Genomic DNA, 20,826 nt, shown 5'->3' with positions numbered 1-20,826 from the left:
ACCACCAGAAAACCGGAAGTGGCGCCGTAGCTCAAGTGGTAGAGCGCTCGCCTTGAGCTGAAGAGCTGAGGGACAGCGCCCAGGCCCAGAGTTCAAGCCCCACGACTGACCAAAAAAAAAAAAAAAAGAAACCCTCGAACCTACACAACACCTAGTAAAACCTCCCAATCAAACCACAAATGCAGATCTTAAAATCTGACCCGAAACTATCATTTTTATGTCCATTTGAAGCTACACTGGGCATTTTATAAATGTGTTGTTATTAGTTGATTTTGAAAGATGATCGGCACCTGCTGGCCTCTGTGGCCATCTGTCCACAGGATGGCAGGCTTTTGCCTGAGTTCAACATGGCAGAGCCTCCCTTGATCTTTGAGTGCAACCACGCCTGCTCCTGCTGGAGGAACTGCCGCAATCGTGTTGTACAGAATGGTCTCAGGTGAGTGATGTGTGCATAGCACAGGTTGACGCTAAGATCATCCAACGAACGTGGTGCTGGTGCCTTTAAGAGATGGCTTGCTTGCATGAACGACCAGGCCTCACTGGCCAGACATGCATTGAGACGAGAGGCTGAGCCCAGAGCCTAGGGGCTGTACTGCCAAGGCTCATAACGTACCTTCCTCAGTGGACAGAGCTTTCTTTGTTCTCTTTTAGTGCTCCAGCTGTTTTCTGTTGATGGTGAGAATGGTGGTGACTGAGGTGCTCTCAAGCCCCTTCTCGAGTTGCCTGAGGTCTCTGGTCCCATCAGCCCTGCCCTGTGACCTTTCATGGCCTGAGTAGGGTTGTAGCATCGGTTGCTATGGTCTATACCGGAATAGAGGACAGTAGTAACCAGCCCACATTCTTCCCTCCTAGTAGTAGACTCCTGGGTAGAGCTCAGACACGCTGTTCTGCCCTCACCTTGGCTACAAATGTCTGACAAGACAGGCATGACACAGAAGGGGGCTTTGAAGAGTGCATAGAAGCCCCCTAGGGCCTGCTTGGCCCTGAGTATTCTTTGCAGTTACTTGTTGCTTCTCTGGTATGGCTGTTTTTAGTCCTCACAGCTGCCTGTTCAACAGGGCCAGGGCCAGTCACAGGAGAGGAAAACAGATATGCAGCTGCTGCCCTCAAGGCGTTGACAAGCTGCATTCTGTACTCTCAGTTCCTTCATGTAAGGCGATCTGTCTGGAAGGTGTCGGGCTGGTCTCACTTGTCACATTCATGGATTTGAAACGTCTGTTCCTTTTTCTATTTACTCTTAGCACTTACTTGAGAACACAGTGTAAAATGGTTTGCTGTTCTCCCCTGTACCTGTTTTGCAGGGCAAGACTGCAGCTTTATCGGACACAGGACATGGGCTGGGGTGTACGGTCCCTGCAGGACATCCCGCTGGGCACATTTGTTTGCGAGTAAGTGGGTCCTGGGGTTCCCCAACTTTGTTAGTTGCACTTGTCATTTCTGGGATTGGTACTTGTATGTATCCATGTTCTAAGAACCTCCCAGAAACAGGTCTGCAGAGATGCTGGGCCCCCTAGTTGCCTGCTGGCAAACTGCCTAGACACAGAGCGTTCTGTTTCTGACCCACTGCCTGGGTCTTGCCCACAGCCACTCTGATAAGCCTCTGTGAAATTGTTGCACAGTACTCATTTCCTTGGCAAGCCATCCTGGGTCTTTACTGTATGCTGCAGAAACAAGAGCTTCTGTATTGTTTTGTCTCATGTCCTCATCTTGTGGAATCAGAGCCTGCTGAGCCTTGGATGCTTCATGGATTCGTGATGCTGTTTCCCATGTGAGAGCACAGAGGTGATATGACCCTTCCTCTCCTTGCTGCAGGTACGTTGGGGAGCTGATTTCTGATACTGAGGCTGATGTCCGGGAAGAAGACTCTTACCTCTTTGATCTTGACAATAAGGTAATGTATTAGAAGGGCCAAGACATAAGAAACAATTGCAAATTGTAAAACTTGAGAAGTTAGTTCATATAAAGTCTGGAAAGTACGCAGGTTTTCCTGCACGGAATGAGCTCATCAGGCTGTTTTTCTCCTATTAACACTTCTCTCCACCCCTTCGCAGTGACTATTACCACATGTCCCAGAGGCCTGAGCTGTTTCTGGGTTACTGTAATTGATGTCCTCTGATCTTAATGGATATTTTTATGAAGGCCATGTTCTTCAGTCTCTTAAGTTTGAATCACCTGGATTCTACAGAAGTTCTAAAGAAACTTCTGTGTGATTTGCTGGGGAGAACTGTGAGTGGATGACTTACACTGGGGGACAGTGCTTTTTGTTGGTGCTGTTTATCACTTCATGAATATACTATGTCTCTCCACTTAGTCTAATGGTTAGCTTTGGTTTGATAGTATCTATCTTATTGTACTTCTTATTGTAAAATCAAATAAGGAAGCCTGGCGTTGGTGCCTCATGTTTGTAATCCTAGCTACTCAGGAGGCTGAGATCTGAGGACCATGGTTTGAAGCCATCCAGGCAGAAAAGTCCCTGTGAGACTCTTATCTCCAGTTAACCACTCAAAAACTAGAAGTGGCACTGTGGCGGAAAGTGGTAAAGTGCTAGCCTTGAGCAAAAGAGCTCGGGGACAGTGCCCAGGCCCTGAGTTTAAACCCCATGACTGACAAAAACAAAACAAAAAGCCCTTTTTCTTCAGGATCCACTTTTCAAGGCATTCTCTTCATTATAACAGGGTTCACACACCTGCTGCACTAGAGTCCTCAGAGTCCCGTAAACTCCCTTTCCCCACTCATCCCTGAGGATGGATTGGGTCCTGCGTCCCGCTGTGGGCTGTCTCGCTGTGGCTGCCTGTTAGTGGGCCTCTTCATTGCCCACTTGACTGCACGTGCACCTAGTTGTCCTTAGTTTTGCTGCAAGGAATAAGTGTCACTCTCTCAGAGCCCTGCTCTGCAGTACACATTTCCGTTATTTGTGGCAGATACCTGGAGCAGAGTTACAAGGTCTTGTGGTATGTTGGCTTTTTGACCAAATACCTGAGATATCAACTGAAGAGGAGAAAAGAGTGATTCTGGCTCGTAGTTCCAGAGGTTTCACTCCATGCTCCGTTGACTCAGTGGCCTCTGCACCGTGGCGAGGCAGAGCATCCTGCCGTGGAACAGCTCTGTTCTGCCTGTGGCAGCCAGGAAGCAAAAGAGAGGAAGGTAAAATACCCTTCTCAAGGGCGCACTTGCAGTGACCTACTTCCTTTCACTAGGCCCCACCTCTCAGTAACCCATTAAGCTATGGATCCATCCGTGGACTACGTCTTCCATCCATTCTGATCTAATCACCTCCCCAGCATGGTGGGGGAGCATTGTTGCACTGGGGACCAGGCCTTCAACAGTGAGCCTCAAGGAGACATTTCTGAGCCAGATTGTGTCATGTAGTAAAGGGGTGTTTAACTTTAAAAGAAACTGCCAGTTTTCCAAGATGGTCTCACCACTTGACAGTCCCACCAGCAACAAACTGGAATTTGAGACACTTTGGTGGTTGTCTTTTTTTTTTTTTTTTCCCCGGTCCTGGGTCCTGAACTCTGGGCCTGGGCGCTGTCCCTCAGCTCTTCAGCTCAAGGCTAGCGTTCTGCCACTTGAGCCACAGCGTTACTTCCAGTTTTCTGAGTGGTTTATTGGAGATAAGAGTCTGCACTTTTCCTGTCTCGGGCTAGCCTTGAACTAGGATCCTCAGATCTCAGCCTCCTGAGTAGCTAGGATTACAGGTGTGAGCCACTGGCACCTGATGAGACAATTTTTGTTGTTGTTTTTTGGTTTGTTTGTTTTCCAGTCATGGGGCTTGAACTCTGGGCCTGGGCGCTGTCCCTCAGCTCTTCAGCTCAATGCAAGCACCAATGCCCTACCTTTTTTTGTTTTTTAGGACAAGGTCTTGCTGTATAGCTGAGGGAAGCTTGAAAATCATGATCTTTTTTCTTTTTTTTTTTTTTTTCTGGGTAGTCCTGGAGCTTGAACTCTGGGCCTGAGTACCATGCCTAAGCTGCTTTTTTGCTCAAGGCTAGTGCTGTATGACTTGAGCCACGGCATCACTTCAGGCTTTTTCTGTTTATGTATTACTGAGCAATCAAGCACAGGGCTTCGTGCATGCTGTGCAGGCGCTCTACCGCTAAGCCACCTTCCCAGTCCGCATGGTCCTTCTATATTCTATGGAGTAAACTTCCTGTTCTGGTGTGGGTGTGGGTGTGTGCCCGTCTTGGGGCTTAAACTCTGAGCCTGGGCACTGTTCCTGAACTTTTGCTCAAGGCTAGTGCTCTACCACTTGAGCCACAATGCCACTTCCAGCTTTTTTGAGTAGTTTACTGGGGATACAAATCTCATGGGAGTTTTCTCCTCAGGCTGGCTTTGAACTGCAATCTTCAAATCTCAGCTTCCTGAGTAGCTGGAATTACAGGTGTGAGCCACTGGCGCCCAACTTTTCTGACATTTTTTTTTTTTTTTTCTTTTTTGGTCCTGGGGCCTGAACTCGGTCTGGGTGCTGTCCCTCAGCTCTTCAGCTCAAGGCTAACGCTCTACCACTTGAGCCACAGCACCACTTCTGTTTTTTTCTGCTTATGTAGTGCTAAGGAATCGAACCCAGGGTCTCATGCATGCAAGGCAAGCGCTCTACCACTTGAGCCACCTTCCCAGGCCTCCTGTCCATTTTTAACTAGGCCATTTGCCTTTCTGTTGGATCATAAGAATTCTGGCTTTGTTAGTTGTCTGTATGTATGTTTATGTACATATGGCATACATGTTTTCTCCCAGATTTTCCCTTCTTCTAGCTCCCTTCTTTCTCCTTCCTTCCATTTTGCCTTCCTTCATCAGATTTCTTGGAATACAAGAAAGGTAAAAAAAAAGAGTGGGAATGTGTTTCATGCATGGGAGTAGGCCTGAGTCAGAGCTTCAGAGCTCTCATTTTCTTTTCCTTTTTTTTTTTTTCTTGGGCCTGGGCACTGTCCCTGAGCTTCTTTTGCTCAAGTCAAGTGGTCTACCACTTGAGCCACAACCACTTCTGTTTTTGTTTTTTGGTTTTTTTTTTTTGTCGGTCGTGGGGCTTGAACTCTGGGCCTGGGCGCTGTCCCTCAGCTCTTCAGCTCAAGGCGAGCGCTCTACCACTTGAGCTACAGCGCCACTTCCGGTTTTCTGGTGGTTTATTGGAGATAGGAGTCTCACGGTCTCTCCTGCCCGGGCTGGCTTTGAACCGCGATCCCCAGATCTCAGCCTCCTGAGTAGCTAGGATTACAGGCGTGAGCCATCAGCGCCCGGCTTCACTTCTGTTTTTGTGTGTGTAGTTTATTGGAGGTAAGAGTCTCATGGAGGGGCTGGAAAGACGGCTCAGTGGTAGAGTGCTTGCCTTGCATGCATGAGGCCCTGGGTTCAATTTCTCAGCACCACATAAGCAGAAAAAGCCAGAAGTGCACGTGCTATGGCTCAAGTGGTGGAGTGCTAGCAAATAAAAGTCTCATGGAGGGCTGGGAAGGTGGCTCAGTGGTAGAGCACTTGCCTTGCATGCCTGAGGCCCTGGGTTCGATTCCTCAACACCACATAAGCAAAAAGAAAAAAGCTGGAAGTGGCATTGTGGCTCAAGTGGTAGAGCGCTAGTCTTAAGCTAAAGAGCTGAGGGACAGCGCCCAGGCCCAGAGTTCAGGCCCCACGACCAGACCCCCCCCAAAAAAAGTCTCATGGAGTTTCCTGCTCAGGCTGAGTTTGAACCCAGATCTCTGCCTCCTGAGTAACTAGGATGACAGGCATGAGCCACCAGCACATGGCTTCATTTTCTCAGTGGTGTCACTGATGGAGAACTTTTATATTTATTATTGTTGTTGTTGTTATTATTTTGCCAGTCCTAGGGCTTGAACTCAGGGCCTGGACACTGTCTCTGAGCTTCTTTTGTTCAAGGCTAGTGCTCCAACACTTGAGCCACAGCTCTACTTCCAGCTTTTTCTGGTACTGAGGAATTGAACCCAAGGCTTCATGCATGCTAAGCAGGCCCTCTACCACTAAGCCACCTTCCCAACCTTTGCAGAACTTTTTAAATGTTCAGTCTGTTCTGTCTACTGCACTGTGGTGAAAACCTTTCTCTAGAAGCTCTGTGTTTTGTCCATGCTCTGGTCTGCAGTCTGAGGCAAAGGCTAATCTCTTCCTTGTGCCTGTGGACTGGCAGCCCTCTGGTACCACTGGCTGAGACATGACCACCTGTTCACCACTGCCCTGTCTGGACCGTCTCTTCCTTTGTTCTATTTGCTGACCCTCATAGAAGGCCACACTTTGGCTGGCCATAGTTTTCCATGGTCTCTGACTCTTGTTTTCCTGATGTTAGCTCTGAGGATCTTTGGTTTTCCGGGCAAATTCAAGACCTCATCAGTATGTGGACACAGCACAGTACTGGAGTCATGTCCAGCATTACATCAACCTGGGCCCAGTGGGGCCTGGTGGGGCACCGTGTCTAGGCCATCCAGACCAAGTGGGCTTAGGACTCGGCTCCTGGCTGGGGTGTGAGCACTGTTTCCTGCGCTGCCAGCAAGGCTGCACCAGGTCCTGGAGGCACAGTTAAGCCGGCCTTGGTCACCTCCCCAGCGCCTCCCTCGTAGCATGGCCACCAGGATCTGCCTCCTGTAGAACTTTTGCCTTTTTCAGAGTATCATAGAAGTGATTCTTACTTGTCCTAGAGGCAGAAAGCTGAGGCCAGACTGACTGGAAATCTACCCTGATGGAACCCCTCACTGCCTCCCCCTCTCCCCTCTCCGCTCTCCCTGCTCCACGGGGCTCTGGAACAGCCACGCAGGGGTGGCCTTCCCCAGCCCCTGTGGCATGTTTGCCTCGGGCTGTGGAGCAGGGTTTCTTGGTTGAGCAACTGAAGAAGAGCTGCAGGGGTGACTGAAAGGTCCCATCTTAAGTTTCCGACACTGGCCTTGGTGGCCCCGGAGCAGGAGCACTCAGCTGGACGCGGCTGTGTTCCCGTGTGAAGGCCGCATTGGCCGCACTGCCCTTGTTCCGTATCCCGGCAGGCAGTGGGGTCCAGGTAGAGTATGGAAGACAGCCTGAGGAGCCCAGGGGTTCTCTGAATGTGGCCTTCATGCTTGGGAGCTGCACTAGGGTTTGAGGGCAGGTGAATGACCACATGTGCCCGTCTCAGAAATCCTCTGGATCATACTGAAGCTCTCCCCATAGAGTTGGCAGTTTGCCTGTAGGATACCCTGTTTCTAGACAGCCGTAGATCCCTCACACAGGCCTGAGAATGTTTGTCATGAGGCTCAGATGTTTGGGGGCAGGGGCAGTGAGAAGAAGATTCCTTTGAAGTACTGTACTGTCATCTCAGCCTGTAGTTTTGGACTGAGACTGCCAGATGAGAGTAGCAGCTGAGACCCTTAAGTAACTGGGCTCCTTGTCTTCCTTGGCACTTTGAGGTGCTGGTCCAGCCCTCCTGGGAAGCTCCCACCCCTCCTCACGGCTGTGGGTGGGTTGTACGCTGATGGCACCCTGTGTGTGCTTCCCCTGAACAGAAACATCAAGCCTGAGGCCTGGGGGTTGATGGAGAGCCTGCCCCATGGCAGGGACAGGGCTGCAAGTGCTGCACTCTGCCCATCATAGATGTGGCCACTACGGGAGCCAGACTTTTCTTAGTGCTGAGGAGGAGTGGCTCCCTCCCGCCGTTGTCTACTGTGCCATCCCTTGTTTTGGCACTAGAGCCTATTCAGACTAGCCTTTCTGTCTGGCAGTTTTCTGGCACCTCCAGGCTTCCATGTCCAGCCCTGCCCCATGCTCGAATTTGTTTGCGCGTGCGTGTGCTATGCTTGAACTCAGGGCCTCATACATTGCTTGGCTTTTTTGCTCAAAGTTGACATTCTACCACTTGAACCACAGCTCTACTTCTGGCTATTGGTGGTTAATTGGAGAACACAGTCTCTTAGATTGGATTGCCCAGACTGGTTTTGAACCACAGTCCTCAGATCTCAGCCTCAGTAGCTAGGATTGCAGGTGTGAACCACTGATGCCTGTCACTAAATGTCCTTTTTCCTTCAGAGAAGAACAAGATTAGATACTACAGTGCTCACTTCTGTAAGCACTGTACCAATCTATTAACTTGTGAGAATGTTGTTCCCAGCACTCGGGTCTAAGAAGCATGCATGTCAGGGTGATTGTGAGTGCCATCCAACCCCTGATGGACAGCTTTTCTGTTTCTTTTGGGCTTTAGAATACATTCCCCTGAGGCTATACAAATGCTGTGCTTTGCAGTATTGAAATAAGTATTTCTTTCAGTGAAGTCATATTACCAGACAATGAAGTGGTATTATAGAGCTATGTTTGATTATAGAGCTATGTTAATTTGCCAGTTTTCCTTTTTTGGGAGGATTGATGTTTGAACTAGGTCCTCACACTTGCTAGGCACTTGATCCATGCCTCTTGTCTGTTAATTTATTTTGATTAATTATAAGTAGGATTTTTAGGGCTGGGGGTATGTATAGCACTACTAAATTTTAAAATTATGTGCGTGTGGTTGTGCACACGTACAGTTTCAGCAACTGGGGAGGGAGAGAAGAAAATCACAAGCTCTAGGCCAGCCTAAATAACACAGATCCTGTTCTCAAGATGTTTTTTCCTTTCTTGGCGCTAGGTCTTGAATTTGGGAGCTCCTGCTCTCATGTGGCTTTTTCTTTCAAGACTGGTTCATTGCCACTTGAGCCACAGCTCCACTTCTAGCTTTTTGCTGGCTAATTGGAGCTAAGAGTCTCATGGACTTTTCTGCCTGGTTTGGCTTCAAACCACAGTCCTCAGATCTCCGTCTCTACTTAGCTAGAAATACAGGAGTTGAGTCACAAGTACCCAAGTAAGATACAAAAATTTCAAAGGGCTTAGCAGTAGAGCAGTTGCCTAGCATGCGTGAGGATTCAACCTATTGAATCCTTAGTATTGTCAATTATTACTTTTTAACATTCGAGTATGCAAAAGGTTTACATGCTGTAATGAAAAATATATATTTAAGTCATGCTCAGGAAAGTCTTGCTTCTATATGTCTTCTCAGCATTCCATTTTCTTTTTCTATTTAGGCTTCTAAATAAAGACCATAGACTGAGAGACTTACAAACAATAGAAATCTATTTCTTACACCTCTGGGGTACAAGTCAGAGCAGCTTTCGAATGTATAGCTTTTGCCTTCTTTTCTTGAGGCAGGAAGGATAGGAGCCTCTCAGAGCGTGGAACAGAGCCTTCATCCTGTAGGACCTATGCCCCGCCCCTGCCTCTCAGAGCAGAGCCTACACCCAGTTCCTGCCTCTCAGAGTTGGTGGAACAGGGTCTCTATTCTGCAGGGCCTACGCCAGCTCCCGCCTCTCAGAGCAGGGCCTATGCCCAGCCCCTGCCTCTCAGAGCTGTGGTGCTGGTTACATGGGCAGGGACTGCTTTCCTGGAGCACACTTGCCAGGCTGAAGCCTTAGGGGTTCTTGCTTCCTTGCAGGACGGAGAGGTGTACTGCATTGACGCTCGGTTCTATGGGAATGTCAGCCGGTTCATAAACCACCACTGCGAGCCCAACCTTGTGCCAGTGCGTGTTTTTATGTCGCACCAGGACCTGCGTTTTCCCAGGATCGCCTTCTTCAGTACCCGATTGATCCAGGCCGGGGAGCAGCTCGGGTACGTACAGCCTCAGGCATAATGGGAACCAGGCTGGAGGCAGGGGCCTTGCTTTCTTGGTCATCACATACTGACCAAAGTGTGGAGCCTAGATGGGTTAGCTCAGGGCTGGTGGGGAGCCCCCCACCCCCACCCCATTTGTGCTTGCTGTGCAGAAGAACTGAGTTCGGCTTCCCCCAGGTTTGACTACGGGGAGCGCTTTTGGGACATCAAGGGCAAGCTCTTCAGCTGCCGGTGTGGCTCCCCCAAGTGCCGGCACTCGAGCGCAGCCCTGGCCCAGCGGCAGGCCAGTGCAGCCCAGGAGGCCCAGGAGAACGGACTACCCGACACCAGTTCTGCAGCTGCCCTGGATCCCCTCTGAGATGGCAGCAGGTCAGGTTCTGATGACTGCAGTTTAGGAGGTTCTGCAATCTGACAGCAGGGCCCTGGAGGGACGGGAGGTGTAGACACCGTCTGGGAACATTCCACGTGGAAGCCTTGTGGCTGCCAGTGCTCAGGCACAGCCACCTTGAACCATGCACCCTGAAAACCTGGGGCTTGGTGTTGGTATAACCTTGTGAGTTCCTGGTGGTAGCTTTGTTGTTGTGGCATTTCCCACATCTCCCTCTGATCGCTGAGGCCCTTCCTCCACCACCAGGCTTATCTGTCTCCTGTCCAGCCAGGCTGCCAAAGCTGCCACCCCTCACAAGCTGCTCCGTTAGACTGCCACCCACAGCCTGTGCGGCCTGTGTCAGCTCCGGGGTGCCATGCGAAGGATGCGGGCTCCTTCGTGGGCTTGGAAAGGTTGATGTGACCCCACCACTAACTTTGGAGAAAATGGGGTTTGCTTTTTAGAGGAGTCCTGTATATCACGTCCTGTGTGTCACGCCTCTCACTGGCAAGGAAGTGGGTTGGTGGGTGCGGGCGGACCTGCACCAGCCCGGCTAGCTCCGTTGATGCACCTTCTGTCGGTTTCTAAGCCACATGCTATGAGGATGAGTACCCTGATTTGTTTTCTACCATTACCGAAAGTTAGGACAAACAAAGAATAAAACACAGACAACGGTGCTGAATCTGGTGTGGTTTCTACTCACCATGTGAAAATAAACTATCAACTGTAAAAAGAGAACAAAGTGATTTTAGAATAAAATGCAGGAAAAACTTTTTTAAAATGTTAGTCTTGTAGTGTGAATAAATTTGCTATCACCTTTTGTGTGATGGCCTGGCAAGTCATGTACTTTTTTTTTTTTTTTTTTGCATATACCTTTCTAAATACTGTAATTAGTGCAGCAAAGGTGGGTTTTTTTGTTTTTATTTGTTTCTATTTTTGTTTGTGTGTGTGTGTGAGAGAGAGAGAGAGAAAGAGAGAGAGAGAGAAACTCTTCTAAAACATTCATAATGCAGTCATGTTTTTTTCCTGTTACAATGTTTTTGACAGTTTTAAGAGCAGTCTTTTGGCTCAGACCATTTCTTGTTCTGTTTTCAATGAAATCAATAAAACAAAACAACAAAAAGTATTTCAAGTGAGGTTTTTATTACGATGCCATGCTTCTCCTGAGCTCTAAAGCCACTGCACCTCCCTCTGGATGCCATGCTTACAGACCCACAGCCAAGCTCATGCAGCTTCCCACTCACCCCAGACTGGTCCCTGCAGAGTGGGCCTCTGCAGGTGTCAGTCAGGAGGGCTGTGTGTCTGTGTTCTTGTGTGTGCATCCCTGCGTCGAGCACCAGGAGCCCAGGCCCAGGATTCATGCTAGAGCCCACCTGGGCAGCACAGGTAAGTGTCTACATTGGTCAGCAACAGGACATAGTTAGGCTGGAGGGAATGTCAGAGCTCTTCACTCTTTCTGCCTGGTCTGCACCCCTTCATAGAAACCCTAGACCAGAGCCTGCTGTGTCCTCTGCGGGACTGATCTTATTCACCCCAGTGGTTTTTGTGAGTGTAATGAAAAATAGATCAAAGACTACATTTTTCTGTACATGGAGCTCATTCCATGAGCACTGCTAGAAAGAAGATAGGCAGCCATCCTGCACTTTGCACATAGCCCAAGCAGGAGAGCCATCACTGGCTGCCCAGCCTGCAGCCCATTTCCCTGCCTGGCAGCAGTCACAATAGAACTCATGGCTCTGCACTGGAAGAAGGGTCCAGGCTGAAGTCCAGCCAGGAGGGCTTGCAAGCCGCTTCCAGGGCGTGACCGAGTGGGCCAGCTGGAGCCCTGCCAGCTTGAGAGGCCTGGCACTGCCAGGTAGTTGGCACCAGGGTCACTGGTTTTCTGCGTCCTGGTTGCATGTACTAGGTCAGGTATTTGTGTACAACAGTGTTAGCTGGACAAGGATCCAGGACAGCTGTAAGCATTCGTGGTGTGGGCAGGCCAGCAGAGGAGAGAACAGGATTGGTTGCTCCCTCCCCATTCAGTCGCTTCCGACCGTGTAAAGTAAGTGCTGTCCACAGGAGCCTGGTGAGCGTGCTTGCGGGCAGCCCACACCTGCCCCGGTAGGCAGGGAAGGCGCTTGGGCACGCAAGCTGCTTTGGATCCTGCCAGGACCCAGTGAACACCGGTGGTGCTGTGGAGGGCTCTACCTCCATTTTACTCTTTGGACAAGTAAGTCTGAAATCCTAGGCTAAGCTTAAATCCTGTGGCGACTGATTTTCAAACTCCTGTCACTCTAAGCAAAGCACCAGCTCATTCTAGCGTCTTGGCTCGAGCCACACCGCGTGTCCAGTAAGCTAAGGAAGATCCCTGCCCCCAGTCCTGCTGGGGAGGCGTCTACCCTGAGCTCACAGTAAGTAGAGCTTGGGTGGGATGTAGCCCAGCTGCAGTGCCAGGAGCTCCGGGGGCTCCTCCAGTCATGTTCTGAGTGTGACAGTCTGCGTCCCTGCTGCCATCACTCCACATGGACCCCACAGGGGTCTCACAGACCACTCTTCACAGGAATTGCTCTTCTTTCTGTAGAAGTCTCCCCTATTCATTACCAAAAACTCAATTTGCAGAACCAGGAGATGCAGTAGCCCACCAGAAGTTCCCATTCTTGGCCTCCCACAGGCTTCCAGAGGCAGGCAAGGTGCCCCATGCCACCAGGTGGCACACACCTTGGTGTCCAAATGGTGGTTAGCAGGTGCATCATGCTTCCTCCAGCTCCACACCAATCAAGCCTTTGTTGATGCACACGAAGATGTTTCCAATTTGCAACTAATATAAGGCACATTAGAAGATTCCTTTTCCATGTGTGCACTTGTCTTCTTTGGGAAGGAGTCAGAGAAGAAATGAAACCAAGAAAGTCGAGGCCTCCATGTGCCTGTTAGGATCAACCACCCCTTTCTGTGGACTGGTGGATAAGGTTGAGGATGCTGGCTGCTGGACCCCAAGGACGAGCCACTAATGAAACAGACTGGGTTTGCGTTTAGGATTTCTGTTCACAGGTGAACTGTCGCCACAGGCCTGTTCTTGTGGAGAGCCCATATAGTGCCTGAGTGGAAATTCCCGATAGAATTCTGTAAGCCGGCACCACAGTTCTGTTTTTCAAATAAAGGCTGTTTTCCTTTGACCACCTCATCAACTGTTTACCTACAAGCAACTTTGAGGTCTGATAGTAAAATGCCACATAAAATAAAGGTTGTTTCTGCCATCAGAATCCATTCTCATTGCACATCGAGAGTATCACCACTTTGCTTGCTTTTTCCTCATTGTAGAGGAAAAATTAATGTATTTTTTTGCAGATGTTTATTAATAGAATTTAATATATGTATTACACATTGTCCTTTCCCTCTTGTGAACTTCATCTATTGCTTGCATTTTTCTTACTGATTGGACTGGACTTTTTATATATTGTAGTTTTACACCCATTAAAATGTTTTAAGGTGGCAAGATCTATGACTTGACTGACTTATATATTCTATTTAGAAAATTCTCCACCCCCAAATTAATGCATACATATATATGCCAGCACTGATTCTGGTGTTTTAATCTTAAATTTTGCCTGTGGAATCCAGCTGTGGTGTGAAGTAACTAATAAAGATTATATGTTTTTACTGAGGCATAATTTATGAGTGGTAATGTGAGTGGATCTCATGAATTTAGCTCTATACATTTGAGCAAATACCTGGCTCTACTACTTGATCCACAGTGCCGCTTCCAGATTTTTTGAGTAGTTTATTGGTGATAAGTCTCACAGACTTTCCTGCCCCAGCTGACTTTGTAATGAGATCCTCAGACCTCAGCCTCCTGAGTGCTCTAGAACTTAAGTACACTGTGCAGCTGACTACCAGTTCTGTATGTCTATTTTCTTCCAAGTGTGTGTTTCAGTCATCCCATGGTTGCTGTTAGCAGTTCTGAACATTCTTTCATAGGTACATAGGTTTTGGTTTGTCTAAGATGAATCCTGGTAGAGGATTTGATCTGTGGAGTAGGTGAGCTGCACTGAATCACACAGTTTTTCTTTTCTTCTCTTTTTGTGGTGCTGGGATCAAACCCAGGATGTTAAAATGCTCATCACTTCTGTCTGCAGGAGCTGAAGTCTTCCCAATTGGGGCAAGTCTAACCTTCCTCCCAGGTCTAACCTACCCTCCCTCCTTTATTCCCTCCCTCCCTCCCTCCCTCCCTCCATCCCTCCATCCCTCCCTTCCTTCCTCCCTTCTCTCCCTCCCTCCCCTCTCTCTCTGTTCTCTCTCTCTCTTCCCTCTTCTCTCTTCTTTCTTCTGTCTCTGCTTGAACTCTGGGCCTGGGTGCTGTCCCTCAGCTCTTCAGTTCAAGGTGAGCACTCTACCACTTGAGCCACAGCGACACTTCAGGTTTTCTGATGGTTAATTGGAGACGAGAGTTTCATGGACTTTGCTGCCGGGGCTGGCTTTGAGCCACCAGGTATGAGCCCAGCTTCTTCCTTCTTGATTAATATGTTCTCTTCCTAAGTATCTTTAATACTTGAGAAGAAAATAGCTAATTTTCTGGATTCTTCTCAATTCTCACTGTGGTCTGGATGTGATTTGAGTGTTTGTATGTTGCAGTTTGGTTCATGGTGAAGTGTTAAGAGTTAATTGCATTAAAATTAGCTGGGCCAGGCACCAGTGGCTCACACCTGTAATCCTAGCTACTCAGGAGGCTGAGATCTGAGGATCTTGGTTCAAAGCCAGCCCAGGTAGGAAAGTCCATGAGACTCTTATCTCCAATTAACCAGCAGAAAATGGGAAGTGGCACTGTTCTTCGAGTGGTAGAGAGCTCACCTTGAGCTGAAGAGCTCAGGGACAGTGGCCAGGCCCAGAGTTCAAGACCCACCCATGACAGACAACAAAACATTAAAATCACCCAGCTATCCTAGAGCCAAAGGTTGAGAGGACCACAGTTCAAGGACAGCAGAGGCCAAAAGTTACCAAGACATCTCAGTCAATAATTTGGTGATACAGATCTGTTACCCCAGCTGTACTGGGTCCTGGCTCGAGTAGTACAACATCTGTCTTAACAACTGAAGTACCACCATCACCCCCCAAAGAAGGATATAAATATAATCAACTAGTGTTTGGGCCTGGGGTCTTCAGCAGGTGATCAGGACACGTGAGGTCATCGGGGTGTAGCTCCCATGAACCAATCCCATTTTGTGTGTGTGTGGTACCATACTGGAGCTTGAACTCAGGGCCTGGACGCTGTCCCTCAGCTTTTCTGCTGAAGGCTAGTTCCCTACCATTTGAGCCACAGCTTTACTTCTGACTCTGCTGGATAATTGAAGATAAGAGTCTCATGGACTTTTCTACCCCACAATCCTCAGATCTCAGCCTCCTGAGTAGCTAGGATTATAGGTATGAGCCACTGGCGTCATTCGGTTTTGGTTTTCTTTCTTCTTTTCTCCTGCCCCCTCCTCTCTCGCCAGTCCTGGGGCTTGAACTCAGGGCCGGGGCTCTGTCCCTGAGCCTCTGTGCTCAAGACTAGCTCTCTACCACTTGAGCCACAGCTCTACTTCAGCTTTTTCTGTTTATGTGGTACTAAGGAATGAACCCAGGGCCTCAGGCATGCAAGGCAAGCGCTCTACCACTGAGCCATCTTCCCAGCCCTCTCCCAGTTTTTCTTGCGTAGTAATTTCCAGTGGCATGCATTGTGGCGGGTGGCGGGTGCTCTGCTGTGTGGTCTTGGAGAGCTGCTTTGTTCTGGTGCTGGCGACCATGTCTGCAAGGTCACAGGGTTGCCTCCAGTTTTCTATTTCAGTTCTGAGGGGAGGTCTAACCTCTGCTTTGCTCTGGGCCTTGTCTGTCTCTCTTGTAGGCGTGGCTCTGGGGTAATCCATGTATTTAGTGACATTTCTCTCCTCCAGCTTCAGGCCTGTGTGAGATGCTGTCTCTTGGCCCCATTTTGAAGATCACTGTGTAGGCAGCACTGCGTGTTCAGCCAGACCCCTGGTGCAGGTTCTGGAGCTCTGGGGGCTCCTTTCTGGTCATTTCTGCTCTCACTAGCCCCTCTGCTTCCCCGGGCTAGCCCGGAAGGGCCTCACAGGAAGAGTAGCTCTGGTCTCCAGTACCTTAGCTGTGTTTGGAAGATGGTATCTGGCCACAGAGCTCAGCAGGTGACTGTGAACAAAATGTAATTTGTTTTTCTTCTTCCACAGATCAGGGAGGGTCTTGTACTTTCACTTGTCCAGTATCTAAGGATAGTGTCATTTATTTTTTTGCCCAGTTTAATGATTTACAGCAAGATTGATAGTGTCAATTACTATATTGTGATGAGAAGCAAGATATTTTATTTTTATATTTCAAAAACTAATTTTGTTGAATGATCTTTCTCTTCCCCACAAATCTTAAATCTCATCTACTGTACTTGTATAATATAACCCCCTTTTTATGTTATGCTATTCTGTCAGTTTATTTCTTTCATATATCTTATTTTATGATTATGTTTTTTCAAGTATAAATGCATTTTAAAAAAAAACCTGATTAATCACTGCTACCTGTTTTGTGACTATATAAAAGGTCATTCTATATAAAAAAATATAGATTGACAAAAAAAAAAAAAAAAAAACAATAGTTGACACTTATCAGTGTCCAGGCATCTCTCCTGGGATTTTACCAACACTGGTGCTTACAGTGATTAGGTCTGATGGGAACTCTCTCCATAATATGAAGAACTGACCTGAAGACTGTCTAGCTCACAATGGCATACTTGTAGGTCAGGAGCCCTGCTGTGTGCTGCTTCCACTCCAGCCCACAACAGTCCCTGTGGGCACTGTAAAGACTTGGCCAAGTGCAAGAGTCTGGCCTCAAGTTCAAACCCCAGTACCCTTTATCATAGCGCTGAGTGCTTTGCTTTCTTTTTTTGTTTTTTTGGGTCCGGTCCTGGGGCCTGAACTCTGGGCCTGGGCGCTGTCCCTCAGCTCTTCAGCTCAAGGCTAGCACTCTACCACTTGGGCCACAGCGCCACTTCCGGATTTTTTCTTTTTGCTTATGTGGTGCTGAGGAATCCAACCCAGGGCCTCATGCATGCAAGGCAAGCGCTCTACCACTGAGCCACCTTCCCAGCCGCGCTGAGTGCTTTTTGCTCCTACTTACTAAGAACTCCAAATTATTCTGCCTGCCGGGTGAGCCTTGAGTCTTTGTCCCCGAGCCTAGCAACCCCTGTGTGCAGGCGGCTGTGCTTTCCAGACTGCGTGCTCCACCGCGGAGAAGCTGCCCAGCATCTCCAGACAGGCCTGCTTCCTCCCTAACATTATGAGATGACTAACCCTTTCTATCTTCCTGTACTTCTAACTTGTGTGGATATCATTCTGTCTAGAACTCCTCTCAATGTCTGGTCTGAGGTCACTTGTACATGTCTATTGTGGGCACAGATCCTCTACTATTTTCCCATATTGTCCTCATTTCATTAGTTTTTCTTCCACATTAACTTTCTTATGATGGTCAGTTTTCTTCCACCCACTGTTAAAAATACTGTTTCTCCGAGGAAGCATTTCCTGAAGCTAGGAGCTCTCAGGTCTGAAGTTCACTACAGGACTCTGGGATTACAGGACTGAGCGGCAAGGACAGTGGTACTACTCACGGTGCATGGGGTGGGAGCTGCCTACCCAATGCCCGTAGTGCTGAGGGTTCTGGGCAGGGTTGTCTGGAGCCGCCCTAAGGGGCCACGGGGGAACTGTCACCAGAGGGCACAGCATCCCAGGTCTCCTCCAGGCCATGAGTTCTGCAGAGAAGTGGGTGGAGCAGCCAGCCTGCCATGGCCCTGTCAGGGCCATGTGACCAGAACTGTGTGCTATGAGAAGGCCAGAGGGCCCGTGGCTCCCCGTGGAGGGGGCAGTGGGGAGGCCAAGGTGGCAGTCTGAGGGAAGGCACGATTCTAGAGCTACCACAGGCAGGAGGCTGGATGTGAAGGCCGTGTGTGTCTGATGGCATTTGGCTAATGATTCCTCTGTCCCTGCTTCCCAGAGAGCAGTGGAGCCGGGCCCATACTCAGGGCCAGGACAGAAACAGCTGTCAGGGGCCGTGGACAGCACAGGCTGCATCCATGCGCACACCGCAGTGAGGAAGCTGAGCACGAGGACTGCGGTCCAGCTGGAGCCAGCAGGGTCGGGCAGGCTGAGGCCCACGTCAAGTCTTCCTGTCCAGGTCTGTGTGTAAAGTAAGTTTCCAGTGCTGTTCATTTTGACAGCTCCAGCTCGGTCTCAGCAGCATGTAAGGCCACCTTTGCACCTAGAGATGCGGCCCAGTTAGGCCACAGTCACACTGTGCTCATTTTATAATGAACAGGGTTGTAACTGATGTTATGCATGTGTCTTAAAATTACATAATACTCAGAGGGCTCATAGACCAAGAAAATTCATATTAATTTTTTTCTCTAACCTGGGAAGACACAATGCTAGCCTGCCCAGTCCCTTCTTCCAAGGCCCAGCTGACTCGTCCACAAGGTTCCAAGAGTAGCAACAGACTGGGATCTTGACTCTGCACCCTTGCATTTTACGACTTCACGTTCAGCAGCCCCTGTCCTGTCTCAGTGGGCATGCCCGCTGGTGATCCTTGCTCTGCAGCCAGGCCTCTGCATGCCTGTGGCCCCCAGCATCCAGCAGCTGTGATTGGGCCTCAACTCTGCTGCCCTATCTCCCCATGTATATACAAGCCTGTCTCTGAGAATAGTCTCCCACCAGGCCGTCAGCTCAGATCCCCAGGGCGAGACCCTGGCTTTTCAGTATCGAGAGAGGGCTCCCCGGTGCCCTTGGTGCATTGCTCTGAGGCACCCACTTCTCTCCCCTTCTTCCTCTTCTGGCTTTTTTTTTTTTTTGCCAGTCCTGGGGCTTGAACTCAGGGCCTGGACACTGAGCTTCCTTTGCTCAAGGCTAGCACTCTACCACTTGAGCCACAGCGCCACTTCCAGCCTTTTCTGTGGATGTGATACTACTGAGGAATGGAACCCAGGGCTTCATGCATGCTAGGCCAGCACTCTACCATGGAGCCACCTTCCAGCCCCTCCACTGGCTTCTTGCATCAACCAGAGCCACAGAGCAGTTCTTCCTGAGAGGAAGGCCTTTAAGGCTGTACGTGGTCTTCTTAGCCTGTGCAGTGGCCAGGTCCTGAGTCCTGAGAGCCTGGATCTGGCCACCCGGCACCCCGCCGCTGTGACGCAGCCCTGCACCAGGCTGGACCCGACCCTGAGGTGCACAGAGATGGGTGCTTGCTTGCTCGCCCTCTGCTTGTCCTCTCCTGATGGGCTGGGCTCCAGGCTGGGCTTCCCCCTCACTGGCAGATCCTGAGGCACCAAGTACACACAGCGGGTAGCCTGCCACCTCCAACCCCAGGGGTTCAGAGGGAGCTGGAGCTGCATTCAAGTCCACAGCAGGGCCCCCATGGCCCGGCTGCCTGCGCCCTGAGGTGGGAGCCACCGCCTGCACTGGTGTCCTGCCTCTACCGGCCGTGGCACCAGCTCAGGCCCCAGCCCCTCCACCGCTGCGGCACAGGGAGGCCCCTACACCACTGCGGCACAGGGAGGCCCCTCGGCCACGTCTGGGCATGGCACCCTGCACTCCACTTCCTGCAGAGATCTCACCTCCCGGGATGTCCTGGACCAGGCCCAGCGCAGGACACACCTTCCCCCCCCCCCCCCCCCCCCCCGCCAGGCATGAGAGCCAGGGCCACCCTCTGCTGACACAGGCCTGCCAAGACTGGGTTAGAAGTGCGTAGGGGAAATCAGATCTCATTAAATGATGACACCTTGATAGTGTAGTTGTCATTCCTAGAGGCAAAGCAAGAAGGAAGTGAGGAAAGCTAGGAGAGCAGACAAGGCCCAGCTTCTGTGAAGACGGGAACAAAGGTGGGTGAGTGTGCTGTGGCCAGCCTCTAGGGGTCAGGAGGTGCCGGGGTGCCCGGGCAAAAACCCAGGGAGTAGATCCTGAGTCACCTCAGCCTAATGGCTGTGCTCTGTGGTTTCCTGTCATCACGGGAGAACAGTCCCGTCACGTCTCATCCATGTCCTCCCCTCCTCTTCCCTTTTCCCCTTCCCCTCCCCTCCTGCTCCCCTTTCCGGTCTACCCCTCCCCTCCTCTTGGCCCCTCCCTCCCCTCGCTCCCCTCTCCTCTTTTTCTCTTCCCTTTCCTTTTTCTTTATGTGAGAAGTTCAAGCCAAACAAAGGTGATGAGAAAATAATGAAAGAGCAGATGTTTGTGAGATGGACAGCAAACACACCAAACATGAGACGAGTAGTAAAGACAAAAACTGGCTCTCTGACAAGACTGCTCAGATGACAGACTTCCGACGCGAGAATCCAGAAGCAGGTGCGATGAAGATTAGGAAAACCACTAAACACAAACAGCACACTTCTAGAAAGATAACTGAACAACACTGATTCCAGACACAGAGTATTTGGAGTTACTCTGAGGAAACAGAACCAGAGTTAGAGCCCCAGATAAAACAGCAGGCTGGTCTATGAATCCTATGGAACTTGCACAGTGTTAAGTTCTCTGGGAACAATGTAGAGTTGTTGAAGTTCTTACCTGTTCTGCATATGAATCATTTTTCTGACATTATTGCCATGTAGCAATATGCTAATATTTCTAATTTACTTGGTGATTCTTTTGATGTATAGAATTTCTTAGATCTATTGTACTATAAATTTTGTATTTTTTTATTTTACCTATCTTTAAGTAGTTGTACAAAGGAGTTGGCATTTAACAAAGAAGTTTATAAGTACATCCTGATCAATGTCAACCCTTCCAACACACACACCCATCTCTCCCCTACACCTCTTCCTCACTCTTCTTAATTTTGTACGGTTTACACTGGACTCTTGG

General features: G+C 49.5%; 1 protein-coding gene across 6 annotated transcripts in view; it reads left to right on the top strand.

Annotated features, from left to right (window-relative positions):
* Ehmt1 (euchromatic histone lysine methyltransferase 1) overlaps positions 1 to 11,096 on the top strand; it is a 139,990-nt gene extending 128,894 nt beyond the window's left edge. For all 6 annotated transcript variants that reach the window (XM_042672664.1, XM_042672662.1, XM_042672665.1 and 3 more), the window contains 5 exons: positions 321 to 436; positions 1,302 to 1,388; positions 1,813 to 1,891; positions 9,425 to 9,600; positions 9,781 to 11,096. In XM_042672664.1, coding sequence (XP_042528598.1) covers positions 321 to 436; positions 1,302 to 1,388; positions 1,813 to 1,891; positions 9,425 to 9,600; positions 9,781 to 9,961 — 639 coding nt within the window. In that variant the 3' untranslated portion in view covers positions 9,962 to 11,096. The remainder of the gene's footprint in view (positions 1 to 320; positions 437 to 1,301; positions 1,389 to 1,812; positions 1,892 to 9,424; positions 9,601 to 9,780) is intronic.
* The last annotated feature ends 9,730 nt before the right edge of the window (positions 11,097 to 20,826 follow it).

The sequence above is a fragment of the Dipodomys spectabilis genome, unplaced genomic scaffold, assembly GCF_019054845.1.
Source record: "Dipodomys spectabilis isolate Male_0828 unplaced genomic scaffold, ASM1905484v1 ptg000756l, whole genome shotgun sequence".
Lineage (NCBI taxonomy): Eukaryota > Metazoa > Chordata > Mammalia > Rodentia > Heteromyidae > Dipodomys > Dipodomys spectabilis.
The sequence above is the reverse complement of the archived record's forward strand: the minus strand, read 5'-3'. Positions and strand labels throughout refer to the sequence as shown.